Here is a 20871-nt window from a genome sequence, read left to right as displayed (position 1 = left end):
TCAAGTTTGGTCTAGTAGTAGTGCAGCCATCTCCAGAATACATGTTGCCCCTGAAGGTAATGCCAGGTTTGCAATACCATCATTGTTCAGTTGGTGTTAGTAAAGGCACAAAGGAGAGAAATGCTTTATTCTGACCAATACATTGACATTGTATTCATTTAGCAGACTCTTATCCGGAGTTATTTACAGCCAGTGCATTCAACTAGGAGCTAGATGCCACGGCACGAAAGGGACTGAAATGGCTGATACACAATTTCCTCTCGTTATTTTAGATCTGCGAGGGGGAGAGGAGCTAGGACATAGGAATGGTGGAAGGGAAGCCACTGCAAACAATGTGTTATAATTGAACCCCTCCATCTCCTCACCTTGAGGAAGGAGACTCACCTTGAGGAAGGAGACTCACCTTGAGGAAGGAGAGGTCGTGGTACTCCTGGATGTAGGTAAGCTCTAGGTTCTCCAGGACCACGGTACAGTTGCTGTACATCCTCACCAGGTTGTTGTAGTGGTCGTCTACAGTCCCCAGCAGCGTCAGCCTGTTGCTGATCCCCTGACACACTGAAACCACAGGACGACACAGCTAAAGTGTGTTTCACAATGACAGTTTAGTTTGCTCATAGTTTACGTCCAATTTTGTCTTGAATGTTGGCTGTACGAGTGAGTAATTTACATAATGAACGAAACAGAGTTTCACTTCTGGATGAGAGACATCATTCAGTGGGAATAGTACATTCCAAACAGGTTCCCACTGAACATTAACATAGAAACCCAACCTACTGTGGGCATAGTTAATCATGTTGAGGTGCAGGTGATTGACTGTCAGCTCTGATATACACTGAGTGTACAAAACATTCATCTACAAGGCGTTGAAAGCGTTCCACAGGAATGCTGGCCCATGTTGACTCCAATGCTTCCCACAGTTGTGTCAAGTTGGATGGATGTCCTTTGGGTGGTGGACCATTCTTGATACAAACGGGAAACTGCAGAGCGTAAAAACCCCAGCAGCGTTGCAGTTCTTGACACAAACCGGTGAGCCTGGCACCTACTACCATACCCTGTTCAAAGGCACTTAAATATTTTGTCTTTCCCATTCACCCTCTGAGTGGCACACATACACAGTCCATGTCTCAATTGTCTCAAGGCTTAAAAATCCTTCTTTAACCTGTCTCCTCCCCTTCATCTACACTGATTGAAGTGGATTTAAGTGACATCAATAACCTATCATAGTTTTCACCTGGATTCACCTGGTCAGTTTATGTCATGGAAAGAGCAGGTGTCCTTAATGTTTTGTACGCTCAGTGTAAGTGAGATATGAACATCTCCACAACAGGTTGGACAGGTTCTGAGGAGATGAAAGGTTGACACATCATTAACCTTTACACAGCTGCAGGCTACACAACAACCAAGGGGAAATGTTCACCAATCCATAGGTCTCTCAGATAGTAGTGTGTTTTGGGGAGTGGTTGTCGCTGGTACGTAGAGTTAGGCAGCATGTACTAGGATATCATGAGTTGAATGAAGACACACACGTACATATACACAGACACACACAGATACACACACACACAGTTTTAGAGGCAGATGCTGTAGTCAGTGGGAGGTGAAGCAGCAGGTTAGGGAATAGCCAGTTCCTGTATAATTTATCTTGGGATAAGACAACAGGGCTCACAGCATGATCATGGGGATGTAGCCAAACAAATCATTTAATAAGTCTGATATACTTGTGTTTCATATTAGCTGTTTACGCAGCTTGTGAGAAAGTTTTTCAGTGAGTCATGATGTGGTTTGCGGTAGACAGGCAAGTTTTTCTTCAAGAAACTGCTTTTAACTTAAACAATTACAAGGTCCTAGGCTTTAAACAAACATAACATTATAAGTGAAATCGTAGAATTCTTGACTAAATCAACATATGAGTGTGTATGTATGGCTCCCTCACTCTAACCACTAAGTACCCCCCTACTGTTCCAGTACACCCCCCCTTTCTGTGACAGTAACCTCCCCTTCCTGTTCCAGTATCCCTCCCCCTATTGTTCCAGTATCTCTCCCCCTACTGTTCCAGTATCCCTCCACCTACTGTTCCACTATCCCCTACTGTTCCAGTATCCATTCCCCTACTGTTCCAGTATCCATTCCCCTACTGTTCCAGTATCCCTCCACCTACTGTTCCACTATCCCCTACTGTTCCAGTATCCATTCCCCTACTGTTCCAGTACACCCCCCCTTTCTGTGACAGTAACCTCCCCTTCCTGTTCCAGTATCCCTCCCCCTATTGTTCCAGTATCCCTCCCCCTATTGTTCCAGTATCCCTCCACCTACTGTTCCACTATCCCCTACTGTTCCAGTATCCATTCCCCTACTGTTCCAGTATCCATTCCCCTACTGTTCCAGTATCCCTCCACCTACTGTTCCACTATCCCCTACTGTTCCAGTATCCATTCCCCTACTGTTCCAGTATCCCTCCACCTACTGTTCCACTATCCCCTACTGTTCCAGTATCCATTCCCCTACTGTTCCAGTATCCCACACCCTTACTGGTCCAGTATCCCTCCCCCTACTGTTCCAGTATCCCTCCCCCTACTGTTCCAATTTCCCTCCCCCTACTGTTCCAGTATCCCTCCCCCTACTGTTCCAGTATCCATTCCCCTACTGTTCCAGTATCTATTCCCCTACTGTTCTAGTATCCATTCCCCTACGGTTCCAGTATCCATTCCCCTACTGTTCCAATATCCATTCCTCTACTGTTCCAGTATCATTCCCCTATTGTTCCAGTTTCCATTCCCCTACTGTTCCAGTATCCATTCCCCTACTGTTCCAGCATCCCTCCCCCTACTGGTCCAGTATCCATTCCCCTACTGTTCCAGTATCCCTCCCCTACTCTTTGAGTATCCATTCCCCTACTGTTCCAGTATCCATTCCCCTACTGTTCCAGTATCCATTCCCCTACTGTTCCAGTATCCCTCCACCTACTGTTCCAGTATCCCCTACTGTTCCAGTATCCATTCCCCTACTGTTCCAGTATCCCTCCCGCTACTGTTCCAGTATCCCACACCCTTACTGGTCCAGTATCCCTCCCGCTACTGTTCCAGTATCCCACACCCTTACTGTTCCAGTATCCATTCCCCTACTGTTCGAGTATCCCTCCCCCACTCTTCCAGTATCCATTCCCCTACTGTTCCAGTATCCATTCCCCTACTGTTCCAGTATCCATTCCCTTACTGTTCCAGTATCCCTCCACCTACTGTTCCAGTATCCCCTACTGTTCCAGTATCCATTCCCCTACTGTTCCAGTATCCCTCCCGCTACTGTTCCAGTATCCCACACCCTTACTGGTCCAGTATCCCTCCCGCTACTGTTCCAGTATCCCATACCCTTACTGTTCCAGTATCCATTCCCCTACTGTTCGAGTATCCCTCCCCCACTCTTCCAGTATCCATTCCCCTACTGTTCCAGTATCCATTCCCCTACTGTTCCAGTATCCATTCCCCTACTGTTCCAGTATCCATTCCCCTACTGTTCCAGTATCCATTCCCCTACTGTTCCAGTATCCCTCCACCTACTGTTCCAGTATCCCCTACTGTTCCAGTATCCATTCCCCTACTGTTCCAGTATCCCTCCCCTACTGTTCCAATATCCCTCCCTCCTACTGGTCTAGTATCCCTCACCCCTACTGGTCCAGTATCCCTCCCCCTACTGTTCCAGTATCCATTCCCCTACTGTTCCAGTATCCATTCCCCTACTGTTCTGGTATCCATGCCCCTACTGGTCCAGCATCCCTCCCCCTACTGTTCCAGTATCCCTCCCCCTATTGTTCCAGTATCCCTCCCCCTACTGTTCCACTAGCCGCTATTGTTCCAGTATCCATTCCCCTACTGTTCCAGTATCCCTCCACCTACTGTTCCACTAGCCGCTATTGTTCCAGTATCCATTCCCCTACTGTTCCAGTATCCCTCCCCCTACTGTTCCACTAGCCGCTATTGTTCCAGTATCCATTCCCCTACTGTTCCAGTATCCCTCCACCTACTGTTCCACTGGCCGCTATTGTTCCAGTATCCATTCCTCTACTGTTCCAGTATCCCTCCCCCTACTGTTCCACTAGCCGCTATTGTTCCAGTATCCATTCCCCTACTGTTCCAGTATCCCTCCACCTACTGTTCCACTGGCCGCTATTGTTCCAGTATCCATTCCCCTACTGTTCCAGTATCCCTCCCCCTACTGTTCCACTATCCGCTATTGTTCCAGTATCCATTCCCCTACTGTTCCAGTATCCCTCCACCTACTGTTCCAGTATCCCTCCACCTACTGTTCCAGTATCCCTCCACCTACTGTTCCAGTATCCCCTACTGTTCCAGTATCCATTCCCCTACTGTTCCAGTATCCCTCCCCTACTGTTCCAATATCCCTCCCTCCTACTGGTCTAGTATCCCTCACCCCTACTGGTCCAGTATCCCTCCCCCTACTGTTCCAGTATCCATTCCCCTACTGTTCCAGTATCCATTCTCCTACTGTTCCGGTATCCATGCCCCCACTGGTCCAGCATCCCTCCCCCTACTGTTCCAGTATCCCTCCCCCTATTGTTCCAGTATCCCTCCACCTACTGTTCCACTAGCCGCTATTGTTCCAGTATCCATTCCCCTACTGTTCCAGTACACCCCCCCTTTCTGTGACAGTAACCTCCCCTTCCTGTTCCAGTATCCCTCCCCCTATTGTTCCAGTATCCCTCCCCCTACTGTTCCAGTATCCCTCCACCTACTGTTACACTATCCCCTACTGCTCCAGTATCCATTCCCCTACTGTTCCAGTATCCCTCCCACTACTGTTCCAGTATCCCACACCCTTACTGGTCCAGTATCCCTCCCCCTACTGTTCCAGTATCCCTCCCCCTACTGTTCCAGTATCCCTCCCCCTACTGTTCCAGTATCCCTCCCCCTACTGTTCCAATATCCCTCCCCATACTGTTCCAGTATCCCTCCCCCTACTGTTCCAGTATCCATTCCCCTACTGTTCCAGTATCCATTCCCCTACTGTTCTAGTATCCATTCCCCTACTGTTCCAGTATCCCTCCCCCTACTGTTCCAGTATCCCTCCCCCTACTATCCATTCCCCTCCTGTTCCAATATCCATTCCCCTACTGTTCCAGTATCCATTCACCTACTGTTCCAATATCCATCCCCCTACTGTTCCAGTATCATTCCCCTATTGTTCCAGTTTCCATTCCCCTACTGTTCCAGTATCCATTCCCCTACTGTTCCAGCATCCCTCCCCCTACTGTTCCAGTATCCATTCCCCTACTGTTCCAGTATCCCTCCACCTACTGTTCCAGTATCCCCTACTGTTCCAGTATCCATTCCCCTACTGTTCCAGTATCCCTCCCGCTACTGTTCCAGTATCCCACACCCTTACTGGTCCAGTATCCCTCCCGCTACTGTTCCAGTATCCCACACCCTTACTGTTCCAGTATCAATTCCCCTACTGTTCCAGTATCCATTCCCCTACTGTTCCAGTATGCATTCCCCTACTGTTCCAGTATCCCTCCACCTACTGTTCCAGTATCCTCTACTGTTCCAGTATCCATTCCCCTACTGTTCCAGTATCCCTCCCCTACTGTTCCAATATCCCTCCCTCCTACTGGTCTAGTATCCCTCACCCCTACTGGTCCAGTATCCCTCCCCATACTAGTCCAGTATCCCTCCCCATACTGTTCCAGTATCCATTCCCCTACTGTTCCAGTATCCCTCCCCTACTGTTCCAATATCCCTCCCTCCTACTGGTCTAGTATCCCTCACCCCTACTGGTCCAGTATCCCTCCCCCTACTGTTCCAGTATCCATTCCCCTACTGTTCCAGTATCCATTCCCCTACTGTTCTGGTATCCATGCCCCTACTGGTCCAGCATCCCTCCCCCTACTGTTCCAGTATCCCTCCCCCTATTGTTCCAGTATCCCTTCCCCTACTGTTCCACTAGCCGCTATTGTTCCAGTATCCATTCCCCTACTGTTCCAGTATCCCTCCCCCTACTGTTCCACTAGCCGCTATTGTTCCAGTATCCATTCCCCTACTGTTCCAGTATCCCTCCACCTACTGTTCCACTGGCCGCTATTGTTCCAGTATCCATTCCTCTACTGTTCCAGTATCCCTCCCCCTACTGTTCCACTAGCCGCTATTGTTCCAGTATCCATTCCCCTACTGTTCCAGTATCCCTCCACCTACTGTTCCACTGGCCGCTATTGTTCCAGTATCCATTCCCCTACTGTTCCAGTATCCCTCCCCCTACTGTTCCACTATCCGCTATTGTTCCAGTATCCATTCCCCTACTGTTCCAGTATCCCTCCACCTACTGTTCCAGTATCCCTCCACCTACTGTTCCAGTATCCCTCCACCTACTGTTCCAGTATCCCCTACTGTTCCAGTATCCATTCCCCTACTGTTCCAGTATCCCTCCCCTACTGTTCCAATATCCCTCCCTCCTACTGGTCTAGTATCCCTCACCCCTACTGGTCCAGTATCCCTCCCCCTACTGTTCCAGTATCCATTCCCCTACTGTTCCAGTATCCATTCTCCTACTGTTCCGGTATCCATGCCCCTACTGGTCCAGCATCCCTCCCCCTACTGTTCCAGTATCCCTCCCCCTATTGTTCCAGTATCCCTCCACCTACTGTTCCACTAGCCGCTATTGTTCCAGTATCCATTCCCCTACTGTTCCAGTACACCCCCCCCTTTCTGTGACAGTAACCTCCCCTTCCTGTTCCAGTATCCCTCCCCCTATTGTTCCAGTATCCCTCCCCCTACTGTTCCAGTATCCCTCCACCTACTGTTACACTATCCCCTACTGCTCCAGTATCCATTCCCCTACTGTTCCAGTATCCCTCCCACTACTGTTCCAGTATCCCACACCCTTACTGGTCCAGTATCCCTCCCCCTACTGTTCCAGTATCCCTCCCCCTACTGTTCCAGTATCCCTCCCCCTACTGTTCCAGTATCCCTCCCCCTACTGTTCCAATATCCCTCCCCATACTGTTCCAGTATCCCTCCCCCTACTGTTCCAGTATCCATTCCCCTACTGTTCCAGTATCCATTCCCCTACTGTTCTAGTATCCATTCCCCTACTGTTCCAGTATCCCTCCCCCTACTGTTCCAGTATCCCTCCCCCTACTATCCATTCCCCTCCTGTTCCAATATCCATTCCCCTACTGTTCCAGTATCCATTCACCTACTGTTCCAATATCCATTCCCCTACTGTTCCAGTATCATTCCCCTATTGTTCCAGTTTCCATTCCCCTACTGTTCCAGTATCCATTCCCCTACTGTTCCAGCATCCCTCCCCCTACTGTTCCAGGATCCATTCCCCTACTGTTCCAGTATCCCTCCACCTACTGTTCCAGTATCCCCTACTGTTCCAGTATCCATTCCCCTACTGTTCCAGTATCCCTCCCGCTACTGTTCCAGTATCCCACACCCTTACTGGTCCAGTATCCCTCCCGCTACTGTTCCAGTATCCCACACCCTTACTGTTCCAGTATCAATTCCCCTACTGTTCCAGTATCCATTCCCCTACTGTTCCAGTATGCATTCCCCTACTGTTCCAGTATCCCTCCACCTACTGTTCCAGTATCCTCTACTGTTCCAGTATCCATTCCCCTACTGTTCCAGTATGCATTCCCCTACTGTTCCAGTATCCCTCCACCTACTGTTCCAGTATCCTCTACTGTTCCAGTATCCATTCCCCTACTGTTCCAGTATCCCTCCCCTACTGTTCCAATATCCCTCCCTCCTACTGGTCTGGTATCCCTCACCCCTACTGGTCCAGTATCCCTCCCCATACTAGTCCAGTATCCCTCCCCATACTGTTCCAGTATCCATTCCCCTACTGTTACAGTATCCATTCCCCTACTGGTCCAGCATCCCTCCCCCTACTGTTCCAGTATCCCTCCCCCTACTGTTCCAGTATCCATTCCCCTACTGTTCCAGTATCCCTTCCCCTACTGTTCCAGTATCCCTCCCCCTACTGTTCCAGTATCCCTCCCCCTACTGTTCCAGTATCCCTCACCCCTCCTGTTCCAATATCCCTCCCCCTACTGTTCCAGTATCCATTCCCCTACTGTTCCAGTATCCCTCCCCTACTGTTCCAGTATCTATTCCCCTACTGTTCCAGTATCCATTCCACTACTGTTCCAGTATCCATTCCCTTACTGTTCCAGTACCCGTTCCCATATTATCCATTCCCCAAAGCATTTGTGTTTAATGAGTCCACCAGAGGTAGTAGAGATGACAGGGATGTTCTCTTGATAAGTGTGTGAATTGGACCATTTCCTGTCCTGTTAAGCATTCAAAATGTAACGAGTACTTTTGGGTGTCAGGGAAAATGTATGGAGTAAAAAGTACATTATCTTCATTAGGAATGTAGTGAAGTAAAATATAAATAGTCATGTAAAGTACAGACACCCCCAAAAAACTACTTACAGTGCCTTGCGAAAGTATTCGGCCCCCTTGAACTTTGCGACCTTTTGCCACATTTCAGGCTTCAAACATAAAGATATAAAACTGTATTTTTTTGTGAAGAATCAACAACAAGTGGGACACAATCATGAAGTGGAACGACATTTATTGGATATTTCAAACTTTTTTAACAAATCAAAAACTGAAAAATTGGGCGTGCAAAATTATTCAGCCCCTTTACTTTCAGTGCAGCAAACTCTCTCCAGAAGTTCAGTGAGGATCTCTGAATGATCCAATGTTGACCTAAATGACTAATGATGATAAATACAATCCACCTGTGTGTAATCAAGTCTCCGTATAAATGCACCTGCACTGTGATTGTCTCAGAGGTCCGTTAAAAGCGCAGAGAGCATCATGAAGAACAAGGAACACACCAGGCAGGTCCGAGATACTGTTGTGAAGAAGTTTAAAGCCGGATTTGGATACAAAAAGATTTCCCAAGCTTTAAACATCCCAAGGAGCACTGTGCAAGCGATAATATTGAAATGGAAGGAGTATCAGACCACTGCAAATCTACCAAGACCTGGCCGTCCCTCTAAACTTTCAGCTCATACAAGGAGAAGACTGATCAGAGATGCAGCCAAGAGGCCCATGATCACTCTGGATGAACTGCAGAGATCTACATCTGAGGTGGGAGACTCTGTCCATAGGACAACAATCAGTCGTATATTGCACAAATCTGGCCTTTATGGAAGAGTGGCAAGAAGAAAGCCATTTCTTAAAGATATCCATAAAAAGTGTTGTTTAAAGTTTGCCACAAGCCACCTGGGAGACACACCAAACATGTGGAAGAAGGTGTTCTGGTCTGATGAAACCAAAATTGAACTTTTTGGCAACAATGCAAAATGTTATGTTTGGCGTAAAAGCAACACAGCTCATCACCCTGAACACACCATCCCCACTGTCAAACATGGTGGTGGCAGCATCATGGTTTGGGCCTGCTTTTCTTCAGCAGGGACAGGGAAGATGGTTAAAATTGATGGGAAGATGGATGGAGCCAAATACAGGACCATTCTGGAAGAAAACCTGATGGAGTCTGCAAAAGACCTGAGACTGGGACGGAGATTTGTCTTCCAACAAGACAATGATCCAAAACATAAAGCAAAATCTACAATGGAATGGTTCAAAAATAAACATATCCAGGTGTTAGAATGGCCAAGTCAAAGTCCAGACCTGAATCCAATCGAGAATCTCTGGAAAGAACTGAAAACTGCTGTTCACAAATGCTCTCCATCCAACCTCACTGAGCTCGAGCTGTTTTGCAAGGAGGAATGGGAAAACATTTTAGTCTCTCGATGTGCAAAACTGATAGAGACATACCCCAAGCGACTTACAGCTGTAATCGCAGCAAAAGGTGGCGCTACAAAGTATTAACTTAAGGGGGCTGAATAATTTAGCACGCCCAATTTTTCAGTTTTTGATTTGTTAAAAAAGTTTGAAATATCCAATAAATGTCGTTCCACTTCATGATTGTGTCCCACTTGTTGTTGATTCTTCACAAAAAAATACAGTTTTATATCTTTATGTTTGAAGCCTGAAATGTGGCAAAAGGTCGCAAAGTTCAAGGGGGCCGAATACTTTCGCAAGGCACTGTAAGTAGTACTGTAAAGTATTTGTACTTAAGTAGTTTACACCACTGAACTCTTCCTCCCTTCCCACTCCTTCAATCACACCAGTGTGTTGAACTCATCCTCCCTTCCTCAAAAACTGTCCCCTGCACTCTGCTGCTGATCGTAGCAACACTGGCGATCGTATATGCTCATATTTGAATCAAATTGTGAAGTATTCAAGAACACCAGTATGCTGGTTTCTTCTTTTTCAAACATGCACAAAGTAGGTGTGCAAGGGCTATTTTTTTCAATGACTGTAGTTCACAGTAGACTATTAGAGCAATTAGTTAAAAACCTTAAGTGAAAGAGATGGGGCATGAGAAGATAAATTAGACTGCTAATATGACTTCTTGGATTCCAGTGATGTAAAGTGTGCTATCCTCTCTGGTTTAGCTCTCTATGATCCTCCTGCTTTGTTTCTGAAGAACAGGTTTAAGTTGATTGTTTGACTTGGAAAGCCTCCACTGCAAGGCCATGCCAGACTGCATAGGAAGAAGTTCCTGTGTGTGTTGTACTGGGTGGGGTCTATGTGAGAGAGATTTTGCAATCTCAATCGTTTTATTTCTTCTGTACACCCACCGTATGAGTTTATTTAGCTAGCATTGCAAGTTCAATGTTTGCTGTATGAGGCATTGCAGTTCATTTGTCTTAGCTGGAAATATATAACTAAAGTTTATATTCAATTTCCGAATATGATATATTACAGGGTACAGCTGGATGACTCTGAAAGGCCAGATTAGACACTAGAATAGTTTCGAGAGGGAGCAAGTTTCCTTCTGTCCAAGTGCTATGGGACCCATCACATACAGTGCCTACAGAATATCTACACCCCCTTGAACTGTTTTAACATTTGGTGCATTAAAAAGTGGGATTGAAATAGATTTAATTGTAATTTTTGGTCATTGAGCTACACAAAATACTGTAAAAGTGTATACAGTACCAGTCAAAAGTTTGGACACCTACTCATTCAAGTTTTTTTTCCTTTATTTTTTACTATTTTCTACATTGTAGAATTATAGTGAAGACAACAAAACTATGAAAAACACATATGGAATTATATAGTAACCAAAAAAGTGTTAAACAAATCAAAATATATTTTATATTTTACGTTCTTCAAAGTAGCCACCCTATGCCTTGATGACAGCTTTGTACACTCTTAGCAATCTCTCAACCAGCTTCATGAGGAATGCTTTTCCAATAGTCTTGAAGGAGTTCCCACACGTTGAGCACTTTTTGGCTGCTTTTTCTTCACTCTGCGGTCCAACTCATCCCAAACCATCTCAATTGGGTTGAGGTCAGGTGATTGTGGAGGCCAGTTCATCTGATGCAGAACTCCATCACTCTCCTTACACAGCCTGGAAGTGTGTTTTGGATCATTGTCCTGTTGAAAAACAGATGAGAGTCTCACTAAGAGCAAAGAAAGCTGAGGATGGATCAACAAAATATTCAAAAATATGCATATGTACAGTACGCAACAAGGCAGTTTAAATCTGCGTGAAAATCTATGCCAAGACCTGGAAATTGTTGTCTAGGCCTGATCCCCAACACCTTGACAGAGCTTGAAGAATTTTTTAAAGAATAATGGGCAAATATTGCACAGTACAGGTGGGCAAAGCTCTTATGAGATGTAGCCAAGAAGACTCACAGCTGTAATCGCTGCCAAAGGTGATTCTAACATGTATTGACTCAGGGGGGTGAATACTTATCTTAACAAGGTATATTAGGTGTATTATCTTTAAAAATATATATACTTTTTCTTACACTTTGACCAAGGTATTTTGTGTAGATCGTTGACAAAAAAAGTTTGAATCCCACTTTGTAACACTATACAATGTGAAGAGTGGGGGGTGGGGTGTAGACTGTAGACTGTATATTCACTGCCAGAAGAAGTCCTCTGTGTGAGAATATATGTTGCAATGTAAGGCTGCAAAACATTTGAAGCAAAATATTTGTCTATATATTTCTACTTGAATAGCCTCAATAGAAATCTGAGCAACAGTTGACTGTCATACAAGTTCTGTGCTACTATGGTATAGCAGAGTGGGAACCAAGACAAACTATAAGTCATACTTTCCATTCGTATACAGTCCACAGATGACCTCTCTCCTCCTCCAGAGTTCTCCTCTGCCCACTCCTGTGCTCCTGCCTCTCCCCTCCCTCCTCACAGAGAAGTGTGGAATTTCCTGAGTCTGTGCCATGTATCCTCTGCGCAATGGTAGAGCGGGAGGGATGGGGGGAAGGAGGAGTGAGAGGACACTGATGGACACTCTCTCTTGCAGAAACACGTAGTCGCACTCATTCAATTCACACAGAAAATGGGTTGGCCTGCCCACTCACCACTGATGTCTCTTTAAACAGTCTCTCAGACTGCTGGCTGAAGGAGGGAGGAGAAATAAGGAAAGTAATGTCCCTTCCTGTTTCATTCATTTCTCCTGCTGAAAATGTCCTATCTTGCTGAATTGCCCACAGTCCTGCTGTCTAAATGGCTAAGGGCATCTTGAACATCTCTTATTTTATTTTTTATGGAAGTACAAACAACAAAGCAAAAATGAAAAGCAAATAAACAGACCACAACACAAAAACAACACAACCACCGTACTTGATACATACCACAACATGCCCACACTTGTGGCATGTTTCAAGCTTAGGGCATCTTAACTGAAGTCTTCCAATTGACAATAAGTCTGAGTAGCACATGCATATCGCAACTCTGAATCGGGTCCTAAGAGAATGACAGTAGGACATTGACGATAACACTTCTTCTTGTGTTGTACCATGAACCTGGTGGTTGGATAGCTTTGGTGGTCCTAACTTAAAGATGCAAGTAGGCTGTCTATTACAGTAACAGTGGTCATAGTGTATGATACAGTCTGCCCTTCAGCTCCACGTTGTTAAGTCTATTCTCATATCCTCCAGCTTTTTTTTCTTTGTTTTTTTAACTAGGCAAGTCAGTTAAAGAACTAATTATTATTTCGGGGAACAGTGGGTTAACTGCCTTGTTCAGGGGCAGGCAGAGCAACGGATTTTTATTTTGTCAGCTTGGGATTCGATCCCAGTAACCTTTTGGTTACTCGCCCAACACTCTAACCACTAGGCTACCTGCCACCCCAGTTGGCTGGGGCTGCCTTACTGCACCAAACTATCTCATTTAATAATAGCGAAAGCTTGACCCCATCTCCTGCCACAGTATCCCCCTAATGCAATCTAATAAAAATAGCCTCAATTGCCCTGCTGCGACTCTGGACGGCCTGCCTTAAGAATTACATTAAGAGTCTAAAATGTGTACCTACTGACTTACAGCACTAGTGAAGGTCTAATCGGCATCCACCGAATTACGTTAATAATAATGGCCTAATCTGTGTCGAGTGAATTTAATTCCGACCTGGGTTCAAATCAAGCAAATCTTTCAAATACTTTAGCTGAGCTTGATTGAGCTTGCCTGGTGTAATGGGACCAATGGAATAGTCTTATCCGCAGAGGGCCGGTATGGCTGCAGGCTTTCGCTCTAGTCAAAGCAGTAACACACCTGATACAATAAATCTGTTAAATAGTTTTCAAGAAAGTGAATTAGCTGAATCAGCTGTGTGACTGTTTGGTTGGAGCAAAAGCATGCTCCACCCTGGCCTGAGTGCATGTACTTGCCTATCTGAATGTTTGAACCTTAAAAAATGATACCTGAGCAGCAGGATCTGACTGAACAAGCCGTTTCCCCTGCGGTTTCCCTCACATTCTTTAGTGGCATGGGTTTCTACATTCACTTTTACAGTTATAGATGACGAGATATTGCATCATTTCACATCATACAGACCATAACATCAGTGTGTAGGTCTAGGCCAATCTGAGTCAATAAATGCTATGTTGACTTAACAGAGTGGGCATTAGAAATGGGGCAGATACATGACTTGCTCACCATAATCAGCGTTTACCTTCCCAAGGTTGGTTACAGAGAGATTTAAAAGATCATTTCCCCTGTGAACCTGGATGACTGGTTATGGAGCAATTGCTGATGCAAATGTATGTGGTACTGTGGTGAATCCATTCTATTTCTGTTATACATTTATTCTAAGGAACGTGCATGATAGCCATTAGCCACTCCTCATTGACTCAATAACACAGTTAAGGTGCATTCAATTCCTGCAAAATTCTTGTTTTGTAACCCTGTTATAGTAACACCCGGTCCTTGGGGTGTTACTGACCGTAACCGGTCAGGTTTTGTGGTATTTTAGTAGGATTGTGAAAGCCACAGGACATGAAACATTACATAATACAGAACATTTATAGACAAGAACAGCTCCAGGGCAGAACTATATATATTTAAAAACGGTACTCATAGCCTACATATCACTCAGGCTCCCGAGTGGTGTAGCGGTCTAAGGCACTGCATCTCAGTGCAAGAGGTGTCACTGCAGTCCTTGTTTCAAGTCCAGGCTGTATCACATCTGGCTGTGACTTGGAGTCCCATAGGGCAGTGCACAATTGGCCCAGTGTCGTCTGGGGTAGGCTGTCATTGTAAATAACAATTTGTTCTTAACTGACTTGCCTAGTTAGATAAAGGATACATACACACAAAATATCTAGGTCAAATAGGGGAGAGGTGTTGCTTTATCACATTTTTGAAACCAGGTTTGCTGTTCATTTGAGCAATATGAGATGGAATGGCTATAGCTTGATGGAATAGCTTAATGCTATGCTAGCTATCAATACTCTTACACAAATGCTTGTGTAGCTATGGTTGAAAAGCATATTTTGAAAATCTGAGATGACAGTGTTGTTATTAACAAAAGGCTAAGCTTGTGAGCCAATATATTTATTTAATTTCATTTGCGATTTTCATGAATAGTTAACGTTGCGTTATGGTAATGAGCTTGAGGCTATAATTATGCTCCCGGATACGGGATTGCTCGACGCAACAGGTTAATGCAACCGCTGTGTCAGATTTTTTAAAAACTTGACGGAAAAAGCATAATCTGAGTACGGCGCTCAGAGCCCAAAACAGCCAAAATAAATATCTGCCATGTTGCGCAGTCAACATTAGTCAGAAATAGCATTATAAATATTAACTTACCTTTGATGATCTTCATCAGAATGCACTCCCAGGAATCCCAGTTCGACAATAAAAGTTTGATTTGTTCCATAAAGTTCATCAATTATGTCCACATAGCTTCTTTTTTTTAGGGCGTTTGGTAAACAAATCCAAACACGCGTTCAGGTCCAACCGAACATCGGACGAAAAGTTCAAAAAGTTATATTACAGTTCGTAGAAACTTGTCAAACTAAGTATAGAATCAATCTTTAGGATGTTTTTATCATAAATGTTCAATAATGTTCCAACCGGAGAATTCCATTGTCTGCAATGGAACGAGAGCTACCTCTCATGTGAAATGCGCATGACTGAGAATGAGGCTGCTGCCGGACCCCTTAGTCAAACAGCTCTCATCCGGCCCCCCTTCACACTAGAAGCCTGAAACAACGTTGTAAGGAAGGTTGACATCTAGTGGAAGCCATAGGAGGTGCAAAATGACCCATATCCCACTGTGTATTCGATAGGGGCTGAGTTTAAAAACAACAAACCTCAGATTTCCCACTACCTGTTTGGATTTTTTCTCAGGTTTTTGCCTGCCATATGAGTTCTGTTATACTCACAGACATCATTCAAACAGTTTTAGAAACTTCAGAGTGTTTCCTATCCAATACTAATAATAATATGCATATATTAGCATCTGGGACTGAGTAGGAGGCAGTTTACTCTGAGCACGCTATTCATCCAAAAGTGAAAATGCTGCCCCCTATCCCAAAGAAGTTTTAATGCAGCTGGTGGCTACACCAGATACCGACTGTTACTTTTGATTTTGCCCCCCCCCCCCCCCCCCCATATTGTTCAGGGACATATTTTTCCATTTCTGTTTGTCACATGTCTGTGGAACTTTTCAGTTTATTTCTCAGTTGTTGAATCTTGTTATGGGGCGGCAGGGTAGCCTAGTGGTTAGAGCGTTGTACTAGTAACCGAAAGGTTGCAAGTTCAAATCCCCGAGCTGACAAGGTACAAATCTGTCATTCTGCCCCTGAACAGGCAGTTAACCCACTGTTCCTAGGCTGTCATTGAAAATAAGAATTTGTTCTTAACTGACTTGCCTAGTAAAATAAAGGTAAAATAAATAAAAATCATACAAATATTTACACGTTAAGTTTTCTGAAAATAAATGCAGTTGACAATTTTTTTGCTGAGTTTATATGTTTTGACTATGACAGTTTAGAATCTAATGTAACACAAAGTAATTTAGTCTCCTCAACTTGTTCAACTACCACACCATTCATTACCAGATTCAGCTGAGGTCTAGAACTTAGGGAATGATTTGTATCAAATACAATGCTCTTAGTTTTAGAGATGTTCAGGACCAGTTTATTACTGCCCACCCATTCCAAAACTGACCTCAACTCCTTGTTAAGGGTTTCAGTGACTTAATTTGCTGTGGATGCTGACACGTATATGTTTGAATCTTCAGCATACATGGACAAACAGGCTTTGTTTAATACCAGTGGCATGTCATTGGTAAAAATATAAAAAAGTATAGGGCCTAGAGGACGGCCCTGCGGTACACCACACCCTACATGTTTGACATTAGAGAAGCTTCCATGAAAGAAAACCCTCTTAGTTCTATTAGATGCATAGCTCTGAATCCACAATATCACAGAGGATGAAAACCCATAAAACCCATCTTTTCTCAACAGGTTTTGGTCAATAATATCTTCTTATTATCCTTTTCTTTCAACCAATCATCAGTCATTTGTTTCAGTGCAGTACATGTTGAGTGCCCTTCTTTATAAACATGCTGAAAGTCGGTTGTCAATTTGTTCACAGAGAAACAGCATTGTGTTTGGTCAAACATTTTTTTCCAACAGTTTTCAAGAGCTGGCATGCAAGCTGATTGGTCTGCTGTTAGAACCAGTAAAGGCCGCTTTACCACTCTTGGCAAGCGGAACAACTTTGGCCTGAGGACAAACACCTTCCTCTCAGATTAAGAGTCAGCTACCATCCTCCGTAGCCTTCCATCTACAGTATGTTGTCAATGCCAGGAGGTATGTCATTATTCATCGATGACAATCATTTTTCCACCTGTCCCACACTAACTTTACAAAATTCGAACTTTTTTTTCTTATTTTTTTCCTTATGCATGAATACGATGGCTCACTGTTCATTGTTGGCAATTCCTGCTTCAGTTTTCCCACTTTGCCAATGAAGTAATCACTTGATGACTATTGGCCTGGGTCTGTCACCTAGGCCGGTGTTGGGTTTTCCAGTCCTGTGGGCGCACTCCAACTCAATCTTCCTTTGGTCCAATTTCAGTTTCTCCGATATCATTTCCCTCACTTTGTCCTCAGACTCCATCCAGGTCTCATGTGGAGATTCTACAATTCCATCTACAACAATGTTGTTCCGCCTTGATTGTCCCTCAAGATAATCAGATTTCTCTGTCATTGTTGTCGTGAATTCACATACAGAACTAATGTCCTCACTCAATGACTTACAGACTGTTGTCATCTTGCCATTTTCCTGTTTAAACTCATAGAGCTGACCCTGGGAGAACTGCTAACTGTTCTTCAGGTCCTGGACCTCTCTGGTCAGGTCGTCCATTCTTTTATTAGTTGACTCTACCAGTATTTGGACACAACACAACAAGCTATTTTCTTATTGCTGTAACAACTGCTTGTAGAACTATTTTCGTTTGTTTAAAAGATCCTTCACCTGTGATAGAGAGACCCCACTGTCCTCAACGATACTCCCATTGGATTTGGTCTTTATCATGGTAGCAACGTAGGCTATGCTGTTACTCCCTGCAATTCCAGACAGGGCAGGTCACAGGGAAGATGGAAACAGCAACAAACTGTAGGGATGTAGACAGCCACAAGCACAGGACAATCCACGGTCCCAGCCACAAGGGCTAACCACGTCACGGGCTGAGTTCATGCCCTCAAGGAAACCCCGCTAGCTTGATAGACAGCTAACAGTGGCAGCTAGGCTAGGCTAACTGCTAAACAAAGCAGCTCATCAAAAGACCCTTGGTCAGCAGGATCCCTGGACAGATAGCAGCAGTCCCAGCAACTGATGCCAACCGCGTCACGGGATCCAAATCAAAAGGTAGCTAGCTAGTAACCAAACTTTTACAATACAACACTTTTTCATCAGACACTTTCAAAACTTTATAAAACAACAAACTGACGGCTGCCTCATTCCGCATTCAACAGCACTATTTTTTACTGTAGTTTAATCGGTGGGTCTTCTAAGGAAGAATGGCCCGATAGCCTGCCTGTCTCTGGTACAATAACGTTAGGGGAAACCACCCTGCTGAGTGAGCATGCACAACAGACCTGGGTTCAAATAGTGCTAAAAATCTTTTGAATGTTTGCTTGAACCTGCCTTGAGAGCCAGATGGGTTGTGTTGGCACTTTTGGGACTATTCCATTGGTTCAATTGTGCCAGGTATGCTCAGTCAAGCACAGCTAAAAGTATTTCAATATTTTTTACACTACTAGAACCCAGGTCCGGTGCTGTGTGGACAGTGCATGAAAGGTGTTGAAAGGATCTGTTTTTTATTTTATTTTGCATAAACAATCCCATGCTGTGGACTGATAAAAATCGAACTCTTTCTCCCCTAAAGCCCGCAGATGAAAAGCGTGTAAATCTCAGTGGTAGGCAGTGGACTGCATTTGAAGTAGCATCACACGGCTCAGTTAATTGGCCAACAGATTTATCCCCTGTGTTCCCCTGTCAAGGCCAGAGAACTTGGACTTTCTGTTGTTTACCCTCATTCAAAAGGCTGTCGACCCCGTTTTCTGTGTTTGGCCGTTCAACCCTTGGTTTTATCTTTAACACTTTTTTCTTTCACCATGGTCTTCTTTATATATCCCTCTCTCTGTGTCTACTATGGGAACGTGGTATCAGCAAGAATAGAGGGTGGTACCAATTCCGAATGTCTTTTTAGAGTTTTACCATCTGTTGAATTATAGGGGTGTGTTTGGCTAGCTTGGGTGCCAGTCTGTTTTGGCTTTAGCTAACTAGTTGTTGTCTTGCATTGGCAAGGCATTGATATGGCTAACGTTGTTGAATGCAGAAACAGTCAAGTGCCCTGGCTAGTGCCTGGCAAGCAACCAAGTAAAACCAAAGTTAACATGTTAGTATGCATAGGCCTACATAGCACGCTACTATTTTTCTAAATTAAATAATACAAGAATCAGTTTTAAGGCATAATGTATAACCTGTACCTCTACCATTTAACTGCATTCCTCTAAAGCCAGAAATGGATGTACCAATTCCAGATGATCTCTGTAACGGGAATGAATGTCGAAATACTGATGCTGTAAAGTTGCATGACTATTGTACCAATGCACAACGCATGCATAAACACAAATTAATCGGTCGTTTCCCGCAAGAAAAGGCAATTTTACACTTGTTGGCACATCCCTCACCTCAAGTGTGGGTCATCAATTCACAACCATTCAGATCAGTATAAAAATAACAAAGCTGCAGGCTTGGTGTCCTTGCCCTAGTCAGACACTACAATTGATGACACATGTATATTAGCAACCTGGGAAATCCATTTAAAATACAGAACACACCTTTCGTGTAAGTCCAACATCGGCAAACAAACCCTTTTGGGGGGGGGGGCAAATCAATAGGATTTACAGGATGTTATTTACATTGAAGCCCACCACCAAGCGTCACAAGAACGTTATTGATTTTGATCTAGAGCAGAAATTCTAAAGTGTTTTTCTCCTCCTCCCACATCAAGCACAGGAGTCAAGTGAGCCATCTATCACTTGTTAAGTACAGTACATGTTCTTTGACAAACCCCTGCTATGGCAGTTCAGGGATGTTTGATTTCAGTGAAGACTGGAAGGTGAAATCTGTCAAAGTCAACACTGAACTGAGGCAGAGGCAGGTGACCCTGATGTTTCAACATGGCAATGAGGATAAAAAACAGGCCTTGTTTGTCAAAGCAGGAAGGAAGATTTAAATGGGAGGAAACAAACATGAGTAAAATGGCAGGGAATTGGGTTGAGGAAACATAATGAATTAGATCTTCAAACATATTAGGTTACTCTGTCACACATCCAGTAAGTCACAAATGCATTCATTCTTTCACAGACTCACTGTGCTGTCTCCCTTCTGACTTTATTTTGGATCCATTTCCTGTCTTTTGTGAAAAATAAGGTGTGGTTCACTACGCAATAGTAATCTTATATCCAGATTCATTCTAAGAATTGGGTCTAAGTTGAGTCTTTCACAAAAAAACTGTAATCTGCTTTCTGACACCTGTGCTGAAACAGCAAGAGAGGCATGTCACTCTCTTAATGAATAGAAGGGCTTTTTTGCTTCTTATCTCAATAGGAACACAAAATCTGTTCTCTTCTAGGTGAATGTCTCGCATTTAATCACCATGACTGACTGGTCTGAATAATTTACATAAGAAAACAACACCACATAAGAAGAATCAACTCAGCGACAGGATTTTAGTTTTTCCCCAGCAAGCCAGTATTTCACAACACTTTGGACTCGACATTTTGAGATCTGGCTTTAGATGTCTCCCTGTCTCTCACAGAGTATGTAGCGAGAGACAAGAATATTATTCACTGAGCAGTTCCCCTATCAGTAAATGTTGCCAACAAAGACAGGAAGGTGTACCAGCAGCTTTATATGACATTTTTTTGAAAATTAAATTAAGGCTGCTTTAAATGAGATAGTGCAGTTAACGAGGAGGTGGAACATACATGTA

The 20871-nt window shown here is 44.2% G+C and overlaps 1 protein-coding gene across 1 annotated transcript in view; it reads right to left on the bottom strand.

Annotated features, from left to right (window-relative positions):
* LOC109909822 (melanoma receptor tyrosine-protein kinase) overlaps nt 1-20871 on the bottom strand; it is a 56635-nt gene that overhangs the window by 27553 nt on the left and 8211 nt on the right. Inside the window, exon 2 of the mRNA XM_020508865.2 lies at nt 404-555. Coding sequence (XP_020364454.1) covers nt 404-555 — 152 coding nt within the window. The remainder of the gene's footprint in view (nt 1-403; nt 556-20871) is intronic.

Source organism: Oncorhynchus kisutch, linkage group LG18, assembly GCF_002021735.2.
Source record: "Oncorhynchus kisutch isolate 150728-3 linkage group LG18, Okis_V2, whole genome shotgun sequence".
NCBI lineage: Eukaryota > Metazoa > Chordata > Actinopteri > Salmoniformes > Salmonidae > Oncorhynchus > Oncorhynchus kisutch.
Note: the sequence above shows the minus strand (reverse complement) of the source record. Positions and strands in the feature narration are given on the sequence as shown.